The sequence below is a fragment of the Centroberyx affinis genome, unplaced genomic scaffold, assembly GCF_046629955.1.
Source record: "Centroberyx affinis isolate AG114_WGS23_722 - 3 ecotype Tasmania unplaced genomic scaffold, CSIRO-AGI_Caff_v1 ptg004369l_1, whole genome shotgun sequence".
In the NCBI taxonomy this organism is placed as follows: domain Eukaryota; kingdom Metazoa; phylum Chordata; class Actinopteri; order Beryciformes; family Berycidae; genus Centroberyx; species Centroberyx affinis.
Genome location: NW_027282064.1, coordinates 27,065 through 47,691, shown reverse-complemented (window position 1 = coordinate 47,691; position 20,627 = coordinate 27,065). Strand labels below are relative to the sequence as shown.

Here is a 20,627-nt window from a genome sequence, read left to right as displayed (position 1 = left end):
TCCTCACTCTTAGCATGCCATCCTGCACTTTAGCATGCAAGCTGTATCATAGCAACTGACTGTATTCTCCTTCTTCTGGGTAGTGTTTGCCAAATCCTGGGATATTTGTATTTCTTACCAGCATCAATGCCATTTATCTTTTACACACTCTCGTTACAGAGTTGGTAGGGTGAATTATGCAGGCATACATTAACTCATATAACCATATTTAGGTGCTGTGCCCTACAGGCTTATGGCTGTTAAGTCCATCTGACTCTTGAACTGTTGACCTCCTTGTTAAAACACTCTGCCTCACACTGATCCAAGCTGAGCTAATGAGCAGAGAAAATGCCTTTCTCAACCCTCTGGTAAAAATGCTGACCTTTAGGTGGAATTAGGCAGAATTACTGCCTCCCATGGGACATGGCACATGTTTTACTGTCGAGGATTGGCAAAAAGACTAGTGGTGTAGTCATTGGGTTTCTGAAATGCTTTTGTGCTCTGTGCTGCAATAATTCAAGTGTTTTTTTTACTATTGGTTACTTGGTGTAATCTTTTGGTGTAAGCTACTGAATCAAGAATTTAGAAACTCCAGTTCACATGTCTTGTATTAATTTAATTTTGTTATGAAGAAATCATTGTGATTTATAAACTAGTAAAGGCCTATTTGATGAGAGGGTTGTTTAGTTTATCTTTATCATGTGTGTGTTTGTGTGCATTTCCTCTGAAATTGCCATAGTTACCTGTATTGTCCCGTGTGTCTCACAACATAAATCTCACACTCTCTCTAAAACTGACAGCTCTGTGGGACAGATTCATTTCGTCAGACCCACTCTTCCAAAGCTGACAAGCTCTTTTGGATGTAATTGAGTGTAATTGATCTCAGGGGGGCTCAGTTTTCATTTGTGGTGGTTAACATTTTTGTTGGGGGTTCTTGCCTCTGAGTTTAGACCACAAAAAGGCAGCAATGAAGCCAGCCAGAGACTGGATGAAATGTTCAGTGATGATTGATTTCAATTTTTTTGTGTGGAATGGAAAACAAAGACAGTAGGACGCGTGGTAATGAAAGGCTCATCATGCCAACTTCACTCAACTTCTTCAAGTCACCATTCTTCCACCAATCCCTTTCATACTGGCTCTCTAGCGTCTCTCACCACTTTAGAGGATGCCTGTTTCACAATAGCTCACTCAAGTCAATCATTGCAGAGACGTGCGCAGCCAAGTGAGCAGTAGCACGTACTGCTGTCGGACTGGGCTGCGAACTCGAAACACAGTGAGAGGAGCATGAATAAAAGAAGAGAGGATCACCTTTGGTTACTGTGTAAGAGAGAGAGAGAGGGACATGATGAGGTCTGCGAGATTAGAAGGAATTGTGCTCCATTGTTCGGGGCTGAGCGGTTTCAAAGCCGTTTTAATGGGTCGAGACCGATCATGCGTGGCAACATACCCTCCCTTTGAACCTCTGTCCTTATGCACTCCATATTGACGAACTGCAGCAGTGGCCTTATGTGCAGATAGCATTGGAAAGTAAGGTCTATATATCTCAAAGCTGTCTCAGATATTGGTACCAAAGTGCTGGCTGTTCCTTGTGAGTAATAGCATTTTTCCCTCAGCAGCTATGTGAGAATGGAACAGGGCGAGGCGACCAGGCAGGATCCCAGTGTCCTTGCCCTTGGTCAAGAATGTGAGACAACGCTCTGACTCACCGCCTCTCAGCTACATTGGCCTCTCACACCACATCCTCAAACTAGCATGGCAGCATTACAGGAAAAATCCACCCTAAAACCCTTATTCAGCTATACAGCTATTCTGGAATTTACCTTGCATTTCTGGGTCCATTTTGCTATTTGGTGGTGCATTTTATTGTTTCCACAGATAAGTGGCCAAATGTAGATGACATGACATCAGGTGGAGATATTTCCAGTGCAGCTGCAATGGAGTTTGATGGCAGAAAAATGTTTAGCCATCCTAAATATCAATGGTAAATGTTAGGTTTTGCAAGGACTTCTTTCTAGACTTAGCATTTTTGCAACAATCACACAGGGAGAAATCCATCATCAGATACCAACTTCTTCAGCGACAGCAGCCTCAATAGACCAGAATGCAATGCAGCCACAAGACTTGTTGCACTTAGAGTAAGGAACACAACTCCCACTTTTTCTCGACTGGAAATACTCTCACCCCACTGTTGCTATTGCACCAAGTTAACGCCTCTTCGCTGGGGGTTGTTTGAAAGTAGTTTTTGGAAATGTAAGAAATCACTAACTGAAGAAGAAGTTGATGAGGCAGGCTGAAGGAAAGCAAATCAGTAAATTACCACACTTCATTGCAAAATACCTCCTGGAATGCATAGAACATCACAGATTGATGATATATAACAGTGTACAGTGAGTATCCAAGGATGTGGTGGATCTCTCCTTCAAGAGGAGTGGTCACTTGGCAGTGTCTCACCCTACCTTGGCAGCAGCGAGAGGATGTCAGTCAGACTATTTGTCACATGGGGCGACCGTTGTTTTGACTGGTTTGCAGGGTGAACTTCCCAGGTATGGAGGTAGTTAGCATGCAGTGTACTGAGCTGGCCAGACACAATGCATGATATATGAAATTTAGAACTTGAATGGATACTTTGTATGGATATCTGATGTCCACTCACACAGATTGCTGCAGTACATTCTCATTCATTTTTAGTGATGTCTGGAACCTAAGAAAACAACATTAGTATCTATTGGCAGCCTCCGGTTGGTTCCAAAATGGACCAGAATTCCTATTAAGGCTCATTACAAAAGTCTGACAGTCTCTCTCTCTCTCTCTCTCTCTCTCTAAGAGGCCTGTAGTGCGTGTATAAATCATATGGCTGTACTGCTGGCAGTTGTTTGCTAGGAGTTATGTGCATATCAAAAGAAGGTGTCAAACAATGCTCCTTGAAAAATGCAAATGCTACGGATGGCCGATGGAAGGAGAAGAAAAAAAGAAAGAAGGAAGACATTGACAGAGCCTACAGAGAGACGTGTCTGCAGCCGTGGGTAGAGAGACAATGGCTGGCACTCAAAGTCTGCAAGGCCCACACACACCAGTACATGATAACGGGACTTTTTCTGTCGCAGAATGTGGGCTAATGTAAAATAATATACAGAGGATTCTCTCTTTCTGCCTCCTTTCTCTTCTTTCTCACTGTCTTCCTTTCTCTCCTCCCCTCTATTCCTCTTTTGTTGCCCTCAGAGCCTGTGTTTACTTTCCATCGGTATGGCAGCATACATTAGATACAGTGCAGTAAGCCTGATTGACCACCAAGCCACGTTCACTAAGTCTGTATTGTGGCTGAATTGTATTCGGCTGTGATAACAACATTACTTCACCATAGCGCTTTCCCATGGAGCATTTCCACAGCAGAATGTCTGTCCAGAGCACGGATGACGTGTCTGACCAAAAGCAGCTCTGTAATTTTCACTTGGGGTTGGGTTGGTGTGCTTCAGGAAGGCAGGCACACACACACACACACACACACACAGACACACATACACATACACACACACACACACACACACACACACACACACACACACATATTGTGGACCTGGTTCTGGCCCAGTGCCGCTGGCTGCCTTGTGGGGAATGGCTGATTGTTTGGCTATTAATAGCCGGCCTGGCCACAGAGCCTGACTGGGATCTGTGGATCAGCTTAGAGAGGAGAGCGCCACACTGCAGGTTCTATTACTGTGTGTGTGTGTGTGTGTGTGTGTGTGTGTGCATTTGCTTTCAGGTGCTTGGCTACGCGTAGCACTTTTCTCATCATTTCCAACATCAGATACATGACCGGCTGATTAGGAACATAGTAAATCCATAGCACTCTGCCTCAGCATAAAACAACCCAACCAACCCATTGTTTTCTCTAAATCAATGAAAACGTCAGGAAGAAGATGCCTGTTTCCATTTTTAAAACCCATTAGTCAACCTATTCTCCCAGTCTTCCGTTCTTTCCCTCATCATGGACCTAGTGTTTCACTTAGGAGACAGGCTTGTAACTTGACTTGAGGTTAGGAACTTGCCAAAAGTGAGTGTCAAACTTGTCTTTCTTTCATCTGCTATGTGGGGGGATTGCCAGTGGCACAAAACAAGTCAAAGCCCTATTGTATTGGTGGAAGGCACAAGAACACTGTTGTTCTCGTACTGTCAGCATGGTCTAGTTGCTACAACCCCACCTATGTGCGCGCACACACACAGGCACACACACACACACACACACACACAAAAGTCAGTCTGTCTCGAGGAGCCATGACCGATTCTGCCACATTTATTGGCCCTGACTAAAGCAGTCATGACATTGGCTGAGTCTCTGTCTGGCTGCAGAGACGTGTGTTTGTAGTGCGTGTGTTTGTGAGTGTGTATATGTGTGTGTGTGCGAGAGAGAGAGAGAGTTTTGATGCCTAACACAGGCAGACATGTCACCCCTCCTCCTCTTACCTCTCTCCTTTCCCTTCAGCCAAAGATGGGGTTGAATGGCAGAGGAGCGAGAGAGGAGAGGTCAGTGACGATGGAGCTACAGTACATTCTCTAGTTGGCCATTCTCTCTACATTCATCTGACTGTGATTCTGATTGACAGCGAAAATCATGGCTTCATAAGCAGTCTAAGTAATTGCACCATCGTCGGCTTATTTTTGCCAGGTGTGAACGCTGTCTGTCAACGATCTTTGTATTTTTATACAACCACGTTATTCAGCATAGTAGAAAAGATTCATGTACAAGCAGCAGGGAAAAGAGAGAAACACAATTTAATTGTATTAGTTTATATACTACAGAAATCTCTCTTTCTCTTTCTCTTTCTCTTTCTCTCTTCTCTCTCTTTCTTTCTCTCTCTCTCTCTCTCTCTCTCTCTCTCTCTCTCTCTCTCTCCTCTCTCTCTCTCTCTCTCTCTCTCTCTCTCTCTCTCTCTCTCCCCCTCTTCCTCATTCCATCCTAACACTTCATAGTATTTGCAAACACTCTTGTCATCAGCGGTTGTCAATCCTTGGTGGGAATTAGACATCTATGCTCTCTCCAATTCTCACCAAGGGTGAAAACTGCTGATCATAGTGTGGTATATATAAACACAGAGGATGTATATGTTAAGAGTATACACACTCTATAATCAGTTTTTGCTGTGAATACCGACCGTGACGTTACACCTGAGTTTTTAACTTTAAGGTCACTCAGTCAGCAGCGCTGTGAATTTGCATGAGTCACTCTGGACTAGAGCTGACGCAAATGAGATGAGACTGAGTGGACCACACACACACACACACACACACACACACACCACACTCAACAGTGGGGGGACTGTGGTGCAACTCTGTGACACGGAAAAAGAGCTTTATGCTAATGGCTGTCTAAATTTATCTCCTGCTCCATGCAGACACACAAACAGATACACACACACACACACATACACATAGAGGAACCCACCAGTCTCTGTGAGCTAAGCTTGGGTGGGGAGGAGTACTGCTCTTCAGAAGGGACTATTTCAGTCTCTGGGTACTAAACCTGGGCCATGCGGAGGGGGGAGAGCAGAGCATTATTTACGATAAGTAATATTGCAGCAGGAGCGTGCTGGTGTGCGCGTGTGTGTTTTGTAAAGCTATTTCGGTAAGATGGGCTCACTTGAGGAGTGAAAGTTCTTACCTAAGGGAAGAGCTCTCCCATGGGAAAGGTATGCAAGCACACACAGTGAAACCAGGGAGAGCAGGTCAGACTCAACAAGCCAGTTTTATTGAGATTTTTATCTGTTTCCATACCTCATGGGAACTTCCTATACTACACTTTCTCCTGCCTTCTGCGCACGCACACACAGACAGACAGACAGGTTAGTGTGTTAGTGCTGTGAATTCTCCTTTCCTATATACTGCTGTTCTCCTCTGGCCCCCGAGTAATGAAAGGCACACACACACATTCACAGAGACAAAGTCAAAAGGATGACGTCCACCTACTAAGGCATGCATAAACATGCCCACTCTAATCGATGGATCCTGACCAGGGTCAACTGCTTTTTCTAACTGCTTTCCAAAGGCACGGGTTGCCTTTATAGGCCTCGTAGATTTCCACACCGTCCCCATAAAACTGCCGAACTGCAGATGAACTGAAAGGCTGCATTCATGCAGCCTTTATAGGCTGTGGTTTGTTGGTTTTTATGCAAAAGGAAAGATGAAGAGCAGTGCCTAGAGGAAAGATGACTCGCCCTCCCTCTGTTCCCTCCCGTCCATCCCTCCTTCACAGCTCCTCTCCAATATGACATCTCCAGCTGATGAGTTTGATTAAAAACACGAGGAGGGAGGGAGAGAAAGAGAGAGAGTGCAACGAAATTACGACATTTAATAAATGCCCTTTTAAGCTTCATAGTAACACAGTGATCATTGGAGTAACACTTCATTGGAGATCATTTTAAGACGAGCTTGTGCTTGCAGAAGCGTAGCCAAGTTTACCAGAGACAGACAGGAGAAAACTTTTGAGAGGAGGCTGAAAAAGAGAGAGAGAGTGGAGGAAAAGGGAAAGCTGTGTGAGAATGAGAGATGAACAGTGCAGCAGTGCTCTAGCCTCTAGGGCCTTTCTCTCTCTCTCTCTCTCTCTCTCTCTCTCTCTCTCTCTCTCTCTCTCTCTCTCTCTCTCTCTCTCTCTCTCTCTCTCTCTCTCTCTCTCTCTTTCTCTCTCTCTCTCTCGCACACTGTGTTTCACTCCTCCTCTCCTCTCCATAATGAGCTTCAGGAAGCTGGCTTATCTCTGTCTTCCACTGCATCCACAATGACTTCCTCCCCCCTCAGCTTGTCTCTCTCTCTGTCAGTCTGTGTGTCAGTCTGTACTGTAGCTTCTTAAAGCCGAGCCGCTGCTGCCAGGAGGAACTGGCTGGCGGCTTAGTGCCCATCAGCGCTAATCGCTCACTGGCGCCTGCTACCCGCTAAAACATCTGCATGCTGTCCGTCCGTCTCGCTCTGTTTGTCTCTCTCATGCATACCCACTATCATAATGTCTGTCTGATCAACTGTATCATACAGAATCCTCTGATATCAAGGGATATGAGAGGATGCTGGAGACTGAGTGGGAAGTGTCAGTCGATCAAGATCACATGAACTCTTATGCTCTTGTTGCTCAAGAACCATGTTGAGCAGTTAGGGCTCATTGGAGTGGTATATTTGAACTTTGGAGCGTTTACACCTTTAGTTGGGTTTGGTAAGGCAGGTGAGAACAATACTATTCAGACTAGGCACTGAGGCTGCCTAAAAATGCAGATCTCGGTCCTCTTCTAAGCAAACTGTGGTGTGGATGTTAGGAGTGAGAACGTAATCAAACCAACTACAGGAAACGACCCCAAAATGTATGATTTTTTGGGTATAAGGAGACGGATGTGATGGCCAGCAGGTACTTATGTTTGGAAAGCCTAATCTCGACTGTGTTCTTAACTAGTGTGAACACCAGAGAAGGTAAATTTCAGTTTGGCAAAGAGTGAAGACAAGTCCATAATGATTAGCTAAAGTTACAGGGACTGGAATCAGATTTGTTTTGACTCCCCACACCCTGCCTCCAAAATCTCTAACCTTGAGGGATGACAGCTTTCGAAAGCTCTGTCCGATTAACTGCTTGTGAGTCCATCTGACTTTTGTTTACAATCCCTGGTTTGCTTGTAATGGGGCAGTCTGAAGCTAAACAAACCAAATACGAACATGATGCAGCAAAATAAACTTCCTTCATGGTTTGGATCGAAGATGATCACAGTCATACCTACAGTTTGTTTTCTTTGGTCACCCCACCCTTCCCCAATTTAGTCTTTTTCTCACACACAGAGTCTTTGCAGGGAGATATTTCTCAATTTTTGCTGCAGTGTGTTATCCAAAATAGTGGCTTCTTCTCTTTCTGCGGCTCCCTCTGAATTTCCTGCAAACCATTCTGCAGTACAGATATTCTGCCTTACATTCTCAAACAATAAGAGAGCGTTGTACCCCAGGGTAAGGTTGACTTCAGAGTGAATCAATAATGGAAGAGGAGATCCATCTATTATGAATGAAGAAACAACGCACTCTGGCACAGGAGCTTGTCTATTGCAAAATGTTTATTCAATAAAACTACTATCTCACCACTGACGACAGGCCGCAGGAAAACACATTTTGCCTTGCCTTTTTACAAATCCTGTATATCTGTATATCCTGTAATCCCATCAAGAACATGGGAAGATGTCTCTTTAGACTCTTAGATCTTATTGTTTTTGTAATGCGGTACATTAGCTACCATTCCCTTGTTACCATCAGAGTTACCAGAACTTTACTGGAAAGTACAGTGTTAACCAAGGAGGAATCAGTGGTTGCTACATATCCCACAATTCTTTGCATTTATGTGGAAGGCATCCTTCACGTGGGACCAAAGTCATTGTCAGAATGAAGAAAATCAATCAGCCAGACACATGAAATCTGACATTGAATTATAAAATGTCAACATTTGTAAAAACCTGGCCAGTTGACTGACAAGTTACATTACATTCACAATTACATTCCTACTACTCAGATAATGGAGGTAATTCAAAAACATTTTACTTACAGTTACTTTGACACTTTTTCTCAACTGTTAGCTTGAATTGCCAATGTTTATCTCCCACATTAGATCATTTCACTCATCCTGTGAATTTGGTTCCATTGGAAAGTCGCTGATATTGTGATGCTGCACCGCCCGTCTGTTGGTACTGCTGTGATGTGAACATGAGATGATACAGTTTGGCACCACAGTATGAAAAGCCTATGACATCAGTCCCTGTGGATGGACTGTCTCGCTGATGCGGGGGGCAGCAGGGATGAGGATCTACACAGACCTAAGATTGAACAGACATGCCCGGGCGTCTGACTGGCACTTGAGTTCAGCGTAGAGGCCTTGAATAAATCGAATCACTCATGTCAGCCACTCTAAAGCAGTTATCTCTCCAGCTTCCAGCCAAGCTCAAATGACGCAGATACACAGCGCAGGTTGGTGAGAGAACCTTGAGATGTGAAAGTAGTTTTTAATCCTCACAGCAGTCAGAGCTACACTATCTTTTTCTCCTATAATGTAAATAGGCAATACGTCTAGTACATTGAGTCTTTAGGATAAGATAACTATATTTGCACTGTACTGTTCAAACATAGAGGCTAAATGCCTAACAACCCTGGATAACAGTCGGTGTGGCCAGGAAAATGAACAGTGTAAAGCTGGGGACACTAGAGGATTATCAGGCTGAATTACACCAGCTTTGGCTATCTTGACAATCGGGAGGGGAAACCCCGATGGTCAGCAAACATTAACTGGTATTGTGAGAGGTTCACAGATTCAATCAAAACCGCCCTGATCGACTTTCTGACCTGAGCCATCCTGATCATATCAAACATGTTTAATATTTACGACCTGACATCTGCACTCAAAATTACCCACATTTTCTGTTTGTTGTTTGTTTTTTGTGCATATTAATGTTGGTTGGCTGCATTAATGTGCATATTAGTACATATTGGTTCATGAGGGATCACATGACTTCTTGCGAGATTAGAGGTCAAACATCAAATAGCATCAAATAGCAAGCAGGAGTCAGCAGGATAATCTCAGATATATTCTTAAGTGTGTGCTACCCCATCCTTGCCTACTCATCTATTGTGAGCATATTTACCACTGAGAGACAAAAATCCAGTGAAATCTGTTATTCCGTTATTATTTCAAAGTCTTCTAGTGTGTCCCCAGCCTGAGTTCATAGAGGTTAAAGTGGCCTGTTAGTGAGCACTTGCTTTTCAGAAGCACTACTGGGTGTGTGTGTGTGTGTGTGTCTATGCGTATATCTAGTTGCATGTGTCCTTACCTGGTTATATGTGTGTTCATATGCATGCATGCATGCATACATACAGTATGTCTGTATGTTCATATGCAGATTCAGTTTGTGAGTCTCAATTACTGTCTGTTCAGATGTGTCCCAGTTCATTAATCAGCTGTGTTTTCTCTCTGCCAGTTAGAGAGTCCAGCTCCTGGACAGCTGAGATCTCTGATAAACCAGTCAGTAATCAACAGGTCCAATTACAAGCCTGCACAGGGGGACAAGCAGGCTATTTCACAGTTGGACAGAATGATTTCCATGCATCTCATCACCGCCAAAGCAGGCTCTTTGAAAAACAGGCTTAGCTAATCTTATCAACAGCCACAGCTTGGTTATTTGAATATTGATAAGTTTATTTTTGGAAGTGGGCGGGGGCTTGATGAGAGAAATTGTAGTGGAAGGGAAAAAAAAAAAAGAAAGAGATGTTGGCTATGCGCTCTGTTTCCCCTTTCAAGTCAACATTCAGCCTGGTAGCTCTGTTCACCTGTCACACCTGACAAAAAGAAGTTGTGCTGTACATCTAGTTCAGGCTGAGGTGCAGAGTGTTGGACAAACAGTGGATCTACTTCAACATCATTGACTCCACATCTCATTACAAACAGCAATTGAAGTTCTTTTCACGGCAGCCATCAAAGTAAATGGGGTGTGTGAATGAGATCAGAGCAGTGGAGTTCAAACTGTTCTGTGGAGGGCCGCCCACCAAGGTTTTCATGAAGCCACCTGCTGCTATCATTTTGTTAAAGTTCTATTCTATTCTATTCTATTCTATTCTATTCACTCTGTAAATCACAAGACTGACCAATATTTATACCTGATTATAAAATGTTGCGGTTCTATTCTCTGTGGCAAATGAAAGCTTCAAAAGAGACATATTCACAGCAGACAGATTGCTCAGTCAAAGTTGAATGACAAAGCTTTGCCAGACAGTCCGCTTTGAAGTAATAGCTCACCGCTGTGCTACTTGGCTATTGGCTTTAACAATGCAGTTCCTCTATCACACCCTTCCAGTCGGCCACATGAAATTCCTTCCTTACAAAGCTATGTGTTGATATCCAGGGTGGGGCCATTTTCAAAACGTCAACACTCAGACTTTTTCACAAAATACAGAAGTGAGAGTTCAGAAGTGAGACGTGTCTAAGGAAGCGCCCACTTTAATAGTAGTTATAAACTCAGAGATATAGCTCTAAAATGCTTCTATTTTTTATTTTTTGTATGTATGCAGGATGTTTTGTCTGTGCTGTGGAGGCAGGGGACACACGTGCACGTGCGCGTGCGCGCGCGCGCGCGCGCACACACACACACACACACACACACACACACACACACACACGGACAAACATTCACACAATGGCGGAATCACTTAGCAGTTCACATCGACTTGGGAATAAGGCAGATTTTTATGACTTGGCAACTGTTCTGCCTCTCAGAAATAACGGAAAATCATTTATTACGGTGCACAATTCTACCACACACAGCATAAATCAGTGTTTTTTAGTGTTTAGCCGTCAAATGGGAGGCTCAGTCTATGGGTGGCACCAGTCTATTTCCATTGCGCTCTTACAAATTACAGACTACCTTCAGCTTTTCAGCAATGACAAACGCTGAACATCTAAGATGTTTTCTGACAACACTCAATGTGTGAAATCCAAGCAGCAATAATGTCACCAAATATGTATGTTATACATGTATGTTATACAAATATGTATGTATGTTATATATATGTTATACCTATATGTATAACATATACATATTTGTATATGTTATACATATAAGTATAACATCCAAAATATCAGGGAAATTATTGGCCTTTTTGTAATAGTTAATATGAACCAAAGATCACAGCCTCCTCATGTTTGATCCATGCTGTGTCTTGACTTGGATCTGCCCATCTCACAATTTGACAGTGCTGCAAGAGCTATACTGTTTTTCACTCTGTGGGTCATTTTGATTAATCAGTGATTATAATGAATGTCCGCTAGTTAGCAAACCAGCCAGTCAGTCATTCAGCAGGCAGGCCAGCAAGTCAGTCAGTCATTTGGGCAGCGTTTCCACCAGGAGAGCAGCTTACAGCAATCAAAGCGTGAAATGACATCCAAAGCCGTGGGTCATGTAAACACTATTTGAAGCAGAGCCTTGCAAGAGACAGAGGAGGCAGAGGAGGTCTATTTGTTGTGATTCGTTGCCATTACAGAGGCATCGTATTTTATTTTTAGTGCTCTAGATTCAGAGGGAGAGAGGGCGATTTGCAGTTAAGCCATCTAGTTTTGCCATACGAGCTACGCCAGAAGCTATGCCCAAACAGAGTCAGAGCCACATGCATTCACTCACATGAGTAAGAAACTGATTTAGGCTCAAACTATTTATGAATGTTTTCTTTGCTTTCTAGATTAGAGGAAGAAAAATGAAGGAAGCAGCATGCATTGTCATTGAAATACTAACATTTATTGGCACACAGCTGGGTTGGGTTGTTTGCCTTCCGTCCATAACTGTCTGACGAATGACTGCTAGTTTGCTGTTGAGTGCCATAGAAACGCTATCTGTAGCTACTGACACACCCTGTTAGAAAACAAATGGCTAAAGCCATGACTCAGATCTCTTAGATTTTTACTCTTTAATTACTTGTAGGTTTAGCTTACAGATCCTCCACTAGCATCCAGCAGTTCAGTGCCTTTTGTGTTGGACTATCTTCTACTGTATTATTTGTTAATTATACGCATGTTAGTGCTGAGAGGGTTCATCCCCTAAACAATACAAGTCATGACAATAGAAGAACAAAAGAGGCCAGCTCCTGTTAACAAAGCTCATGTGTTTTGTGTGTGTGTGTGTGTGTGTGTGTGTGTGTGTGTGTGTGTGTGCCTGTGTGTTCGTGCGCTCATGGAAAAACAAAGGACCCGATATTTGCTGTAAGTGCCATCTGATATGATACATGCAGGCTAATGCTTCAGATGATTTGTCGCTACATCTGTTCGCCTTGCAGACTGGAGGACCTACATATATATCTGTCCCTCTTTCCCTCTGTCTCTCTCCCTCGCCCCCCTCTCTCATTAATCATGCAGGATCCATAGATAATGGATGCCGCTCAGATGTGTCTCTCTCTAGCCTTTCACTGTTCACTGGCCAGACGGATCTGTTGACATGACCTATATACATGGACGGGCCATTGTGCCTTCTGACATGCATCGCTTAACATGACATCAAACAAACATGTTGGGTCTTTAGCAGCTGAGAGTTTATTTCACCCCTTGCATACGAAGTGGAAATCACGTCATACATGCCACAATTTCTTAGGATCGAACCCTGGCACATGCTACACTCTTTCCCCTGCCCATACTTCTATTTCATTCCCAGTCGATGTCTTTAATACCCAATTAAATAATGAAGGAAATAATTAAAAAGTGTTACTAATCGGTTAAATTAAATAACCATTGAAGTTGGATGGGCCTTGAAAAGCTATGCACAGGCACTGACCATGTATGAACACAAAAAGCGAGGAGATGTCATTGCTCTGGAATGACAGCTCTTCTCATGGAGGCACCGCAATTACTCATACAGACCGTGTGTGTGTGTGTGTATTTGCATTTGTGTAGAAGGGGAGACTGAACGCAGAGAGATCTGAATAAGAGAGGAAATGGGGAATGAAATGAAATTGGAAGCTATTAGTTTGTGTGTATGTGTGTGTGTATGTGTGTGTGTGCGTGTGTATGATGATCAGAGTGATGAATATCCCAAGCACCAGGGACTGATGGATCCTTGACAGCGAGACACATCGGCCGTCATCCCTGAGTCATTTCTGCTTATGGGCTGGACAGACAGACACACACACAAACACACACACACACAAACACACACACACACACACACACTGTGTATTACCTAATGATACCAGAGACTCTGAAGTGGCCAGAGTGTATATAGATTCTAACATGACCACAGCCCATGAGATGATGGGCCGATGTTTAATAGGCAAGTGTCACTCAAAACAGTCTGAAATGAAAGCATCAGATTGACAGGATGATAGGGTTCAGCTCCTACATTAATCCAGTCGGATCAATATGGATATACTGTGCACACTCCTCCTTTCTAACCGACACCATATGGCCTATGATGCGAAGAGATAAAGTGTTCGTAATCAAAAAGAGAGGTAGGCTTTCCATTGTTCTCCCTTGGATAGGTCCAGTCAATCTGCCTATTGCCTGGAGTAAAGCCTCTTTGCCGTGGCGCTCGGGGACATTAGGGGATGAAACAAACACCCACTCTCACACAGCTTTTCTGGGACCTATCCGACTGAATGTGTTTTCTCAGAAAGGAAGCATTTATATGGAAATATTATCGTCCAAAAAATGATTGATCTCTCTTGTCTGATAGTGTAGTGGGAGGGAGAATGCAACAGTGCTTTCAGGAATCAGAAGGGTACAGGCAAGTCTCCATAAAACGCTTATTCATCACAGCGGTTGTACAGTATGGTCGCAGTTACTGTGCAGAAACTTAAAGAAAGTGACCTTTTGCAGTCTGTAGGTTAATGACTACCAGAAAGAAAACTGTGGCTTTGTGGAAGGTGTGATTTATTGTTCATGTTTGCAGTGTGGCTTGTTAATTAGTACCTGTTTCAATAGATGAGATATTGTGAGAGACAGTAGACAGTAGGTTAGAGAACAGGATGTGTGCGCTGTTTGGTACAAGAAAAGGCAAACAGACTTGGATCGTGTGATCATAGTATGTAAAATGATTTCAATTAAGCCACTCAGGATGGGAAACTCTCCCTGGAACATTGGCATGTGTTACTTCAACACATAAGTGAGGACTTCAGACAGACCTAAGAGTTATCAAATTAGCAAGCAATCTCAGGAACAACTACAACTGCTTGACTATAGCAGGGAATTTAGACGAGATTCCGGTAGCTACTGTAGCTTTAGCTTAAAATTTTAACCTATATGCCTTTTTCAGTGGGGAATCTGAAATGATAAATGTTTGACCGATTCCAGATGTTTGTATGATTTGCATCTTGGTAGGTCTACACAACTGTTCTCGTTGACATAGCATATTCACCCCTGGGAGTTGCCCAGTACAACCACGGTCTTCTACTACTGGCCACCAAACCGCTCTGTTAAAGCAGATGTTGCATACCTGCCTTGCTCAGGGACACCACAAGGACGGGAGAGGGTTACCCACCCACTCTCTCCAGCCAGATTTCCCTTCCAGTCCGGGGTTTTCTTCCCTGCCTTCCGTTCAAGCCTGCTTTTCTAACCTTCATGCTACTGCTGTCCTCTATTTTTCACTCATATTGTCAGAATCTGCTTCACTGCTTACTTAGTTACATTATTACTGTTCCTTTGTATGTGTGTGCGTATATGCATGTATTCTGATGAAATATGAGTGTATGAAACATCAATATGAAACATGTCACTATGATTTATAAACAGCAAACCAGAGGAGTTTTCTATGTATTTTTGTCAAAGGAAAATAAATGCACTGCTCAAAAAATTATAATGTTATGATATAAGAATGTTTCTTTAACTGCACGATACTGTAAGGATGGCAAAAAAGGAGCTGCAACTCAGCCAAGGATTAGGTGACCAGTAAGGAAAGGTTTAGGGATAAAGACCAAATTTTTTTTCATGCAACTGGGCTTTGGAGTTGACCTTCTTGTTGTCTAATAACCTTCTGTTCCTCTGTGCAGGTGAACTTTGTGGTGTGCCAGCTGTTTGCCCTGCTGACGGCGCTGTGGTTCCGGCTCTACCTCCACCCCAGTAAGACCAGTCCCTTCATCAGACATGTGGTGGCCACTCTGCTGGGCTTCTACCTGGCTCTCTTCTGCTTCGGCTGGTGAGTCACTCCTCTCTGGTCATTCCCCGCTTCTCTTCTTTCGTTGGCTCCCTCCTCGCTCGCTGTCTTCTCCATCCTCTCATCCTTCGCTCCTTCCTCCCTTCTACAGAAAAAGAAAAAAAAAGGGTAAAGGATATTGCTGCTCAGACAGAATAATGAAATGGAATTATTAAGTGACAGAGTTAATGAACATTTTCTTAATTGTTTTATTAATTGCATCATGTAGATTTGACTTTAATCACTTTCTAAATTGTTTTTAAATGTATCTATTAATTAATAAATAATAATTAATCACTGAACTTGTCTAATAATAAGGTTAAGGTTAAGGTTAAGTTTGGCCGGTTATCCATGGGAATAAGAAAATTACCTCACCAAATAACAAAATGGACCCAGAAATGACACAGAATTAGTGTTTTAGGGTGGATTTTTTTTTTTTGCCATCCTCTTCCTTCTCTCCTCTCACTCCCCTCCCCTCCCTCATCTTCTCACCCCCCCCTCTTCATCATCTTTATCCTTGCCAAGGTAAATGGGTCGATCGAGGAGTAATTGATATCCAATTAGAAAGCTATTGCCCTATAATAGACAACCCACCGTACCTCTGGCAGACTGCCTCCCAAAGTGCCCCTGTTCTGTTTGTGTGTGTGTGTGTGTGTGTGTGTGTGTGTGTGTGCTTGTGTATAGTGGAGCAGGCCAAGGAAACACTAGCCAGCCAGCCAGTTAGCAGGAAAATGCTAAGCAGGTGAAATGCTACCTGGCCAGCTCAGTGGTTGATAGGCCTTTATCTGATCCCCTTGCAGAGAAACTGTCCATGTATACGATTCGACTGACACAGTGAGTGGCGGTCGGATCATGTGATTTGTTAAGTTCCTTATTCTCAATAGTTACGCAACGTTTTAGCTGAAGCATAGCATAGCAGTGGCACAGGGTGTGACTCACACCGCAACACATGGACTGACATCTGTCATAATTTATATAAATCTATCATTTTTATAAATTTATCAGCATTGGTTTCTGTTTATTTAAAAAGCTCTCCTCCGAAAATTATCATCATAGCTTATGGCACTTATATACTGTAGAGTGGGTGTTTCAGTTCAGTTCTTTGTGTTCCTCTTTATATATGTAAACTCAGCACTCCCTCTGTGTTTTCCGAGAATGAAATGAAATAATAATTCACAGGAATTTCAGCACTTTTAAGGTGGACTGAACTTAATAGCACTAATCAGTCAAAGGCAAATCAATTCTCCTTGCGAGAACCACCATATATCCCCTCCATTTTACCAAGGCATGAAAGGCTCTTTGTTTAATTGGACTAAAGAATCAATATGTGAACTTTATGTCTGCAAAAGGCTGCCATTGAGTTTTATTTGCTACAGTAATTAATACAGCATAAGCCCATATAAATATTTGGAGCAGACACATTTTACAAAGCCAGCATACGGTATTTATTGTACTTGGCTGAAGGCCCCTGGCTGAGTCTTTTAGACATGTTCCACTATCTAAATTATACAGCAATTACAGGAGTAAAAACTGGTCTTATCAGTTAAATTGAGTATTGAGTATTGAGATTTTACACTGCCGTAAAACATGCCATATAATGAGGTCGTATTTAGATTAAAACAATAGGGGAAAATACTGTAATTTCAAGTTAGGTCACAGTAATTCAGTGTCGTGCAGACATGTAGGTAATGCATGAACCCATGTATGCACACACTTGCACACTTTCACACTTACACACACGCACACACACACCCACACACACTGTTCTCCTATCTTAGAGGGCACCTGGCTGCAGCCCTGGGGGAGCTGCCTAGCAGATGCTGCAGAATGCGGGTTTATTTTAGGATGTATCCCCTCTCATGTCATACATACAAGCTTGTTTCTGTGTGTGTGTCGCTGGAGAAAACAGTTGGATGTTGTTGAACAGTTGAAATACTTCCTCAGTCAGTGGAGACCGACTGTGTTCATTTAGGGTTTTCCAGGCATGTGAGCATGTTTTGATTATCACTTGCCAAGCTAATAGGTCAGAAGGTACAGTATCCCTTTGTATAAGAATATGAGAGATCCTTCTTGTCTCTTCTCTCTGTCTTTTTTTTTTTTTTTTACCAATCTCTCTCCCTCCCTCAGACATTACTGCATTATTAACCCTTTCATCTGCCATCGAGTTCAGTCAGTTCACCCAGCCCATCCTCCCCTGTTCCCGCCAACCCCTGCTGCCCTTGCCCTCTCCATTGACTTGCTACTAACACAGTGTGGCATCTCTCCTCTCCTGGAGGGCTTGGTGTTGGGAGCATCACACACAGCGTCCTTCAAAGGCCCATCTGGAAGCTGCTTCTGCTGTGTGTGTTCGTGCGTGTGTTTGTGTCTGTGTGTGCCGTTTGTGTGTGTGTCAGGGGAAGGGAGGGAGTGCAAGTCTGTCTGAGAGTCGGTGTTTGATCACGACATGGCTTTAGAGTGCAAGGGCACGAACACACACACACACACACATACACACACACACATGCCTCGCTGTCAGGATGTGTATGAGGAATCATGGGGCTTGAAGGCATAGGAAGCGATTAATGGTGCGTTGCGATGGTGATGGTCACTGTCGTGTCACGCTATGCCCTGGGAGTGGAGATGACACATTACTGGTTACAAAGGTCTGACATCACATGGCTGATGGTGTGACTGGGGTTTCATAATGCTGCTCTTTCCTCCTCTTAATGATAGTATGGGATGACAGAGCAAGGGGTGGAAGGTAGTACAGAGAGCAAATGGAGACTGATATAGAAAGAGTAAGTAAAGGGAGTGTGTCTTAAGAAGTATGGAATATTAAAACCAAATCAAGAAGCTGTTAAAGTCTAATGTGGTGGCAGGCTGGCCTAGGGGTTAGAGGGACTGTCCCTAAATGAGAGGACCTGGGTTCAAACTCGGTCGGCAAGCGTCATCAGTGTCCTTGAGCAAAACCCTGAATCCCTGCCAGCTCTAGGAGGGCTGATCTGCAGCTGACACTGCACTCTGGGAAAGTGAAAAAAGAATTTCCCTACGGGGTTCAGTAAAGTATCTTATTGTTTATGGTTTATGGTGTCTGTCCCTCCCCAGGTACGCCCTCCATTTCCTGGTGCAGAGCGGTCTGTCCTACAGCGTCATGGTCTTCGCCGGCCTGGAGCACATGCACAAGTAAGAGGAAGTGAAACACAAACGAAATGCACAAACATTGTTAATTTGTCCCTGTGCCGTGCAATATCTTTTGGGGTTGCTACTTAATACAAGAAACTAGCAATTTAAAGTCTTCAGCAACCAGAGCACAGAATGTTTCAGATTTACAGATTGTTGTGCCATTTTATTTTTGTTGCTACTGTGTGGTTTGTTGTGTTTTGGGGGGCAGATGAGCCTGGGTCATGATGGCAATGATTCTGCCCCTCAGGCCTCCATCTGTGACCATGGCTCATCAAGACACCCCACAGACAGACACACACGCACGCACACTGTTGTCTTTGCTGTTATTTTTACCAGGATTCAAGGTTATGAGGGCAGGTGTAAACAGTGGAAGTTTCCCTCTGGGTAAAACACCCTAAATAGATGCTAACAAAACATTCATCACAATAGCAACTGCTGTCAGAAAGAATGGACTCATATCCTGATGACAGAGTGACACCGACCTATAACATGTGGCTTTGTTTAGCCATACTAAAACATGATATTTCAACATACAGAAAAGCTTTACATCAGATGTTGTGCCATATCGCATATTGCCTGGCAGTTAAACCCTCTCCACACAGCATTAGGAAGCTGCCGGCCTGCTGTTCCGGCTCTTGTCTAAGTGGGCAGATAAGTCATGTCCTTTCCCTCTTAGCGGTTTTTGAAATTGAAAAGTACAGCTGTCACCCAAGTCAAACCAACTCAACCTGGATTAGTCCACACCTACACCAGAGATAAAGTTCATCCAGTCCTTGTGTTTTGGCTTTTCTGAGGCCAGATACTGAGAGATGGGGCTTGATGACATGCTCCTGGTGTGGCTGTTTGTGGTTTTGAACAGCACCTCTGGGAATATCTGGTTTAAAGTTCAGCTTCCAGCTTGCTGCTCTCTGTTTGGGTCAGGAGGAGGGAGGAAAAGAAGAGGGACAGGGCACAGTGACACGCTCATGTTTGCAGAGGCAGAGGCTGTTGAACCCACTACCACAGGTTTTTGCATAACAAATGTGCGATTATCGTAGCAACAGTTTGAGATTTAACTTGGGGTGTGTCTGCATGTGGTTTGAGCGGTGTGTACGAGTAATCCCCAAACCTGTGGCCTTCACTCTTTGAGTTACCCTTCTGTCTGCTGCACAGTCAAAGCTTTTATATGTGGAGACCTTGAGCGAAACTCCCACCTTGCCTCATTGTACACAGCCTACCAATGAGTATTCTCCTTTCACAGCATATATAGGTGCCCATTCTTCTCAGCTTTTCTTGTTTTACCCCACTTGTCCTATTCTATCCAGTCTAGTCCCTACATCTTAAGTCATTCTCTCTCTCTGTCTCTCTTTGTCCATTCTTCTCTGCATTTCTTTGTCTGATTCTATCCATCTTTAATATAAGTTACCGTCTCTGTGTCCATCTCTCTCCATCTCCATCCCTCTCTATCCGCAATCGCTCCTCTTTATGTTTTCATAGTAGAGATTACACAACGCACCGAGGGCTAGGACCACTGCCAGTGATAATACCACTCAGAAGAGATGAAATGGAGCAGAACAAAACTGGATATATACACTGTTGCACAGTTTGCTAGCAACGGCCAGCTCCCACTCCTCTGGTTAAAATTACTTTATGTGACCTTCCTGATGCAGTAACAGCAGCCAGACAGTGGACAAACTGGAGGACCATGCTCTGTATAGCACATCACGTCCAGGACCAGTGTACTGTGTGTGACATTGGGACATGTTGTGTTATCCCTATTTGTTGTCGTCTCCTGGACTCCCACTCAAACACTTTACGCTTGGGGAGAGTGTACAGTGAGTGCAG

At 43.6% G+C, this 20,627-nt stretch overlaps 1 protein-coding gene across 2 annotated transcripts in view; it reads left to right on the top strand.

Annotated features, from left to right (window-relative positions):
• Positions 1–20,627, top strand: part of mboat2a (membrane bound O-acyltransferase domain containing 2a) — a 55,412-nt gene that overhangs the window by 13,347 nt on the left and 21,438 nt on the right. For both annotated transcript variants that reach the window (XM_071543710.1, XM_071543709.1), the window contains exons 2-3: positions 15,499–15,644; positions 18,726–18,803. In XM_071543710.1, coding sequence (XP_071399811.1) covers positions 15,499–15,644; positions 18,726–18,803 — 224 coding nt within the window. The remainder of the gene's footprint in view (positions 1–15,498; positions 15,645–18,725; positions 18,804–20,627) is intronic.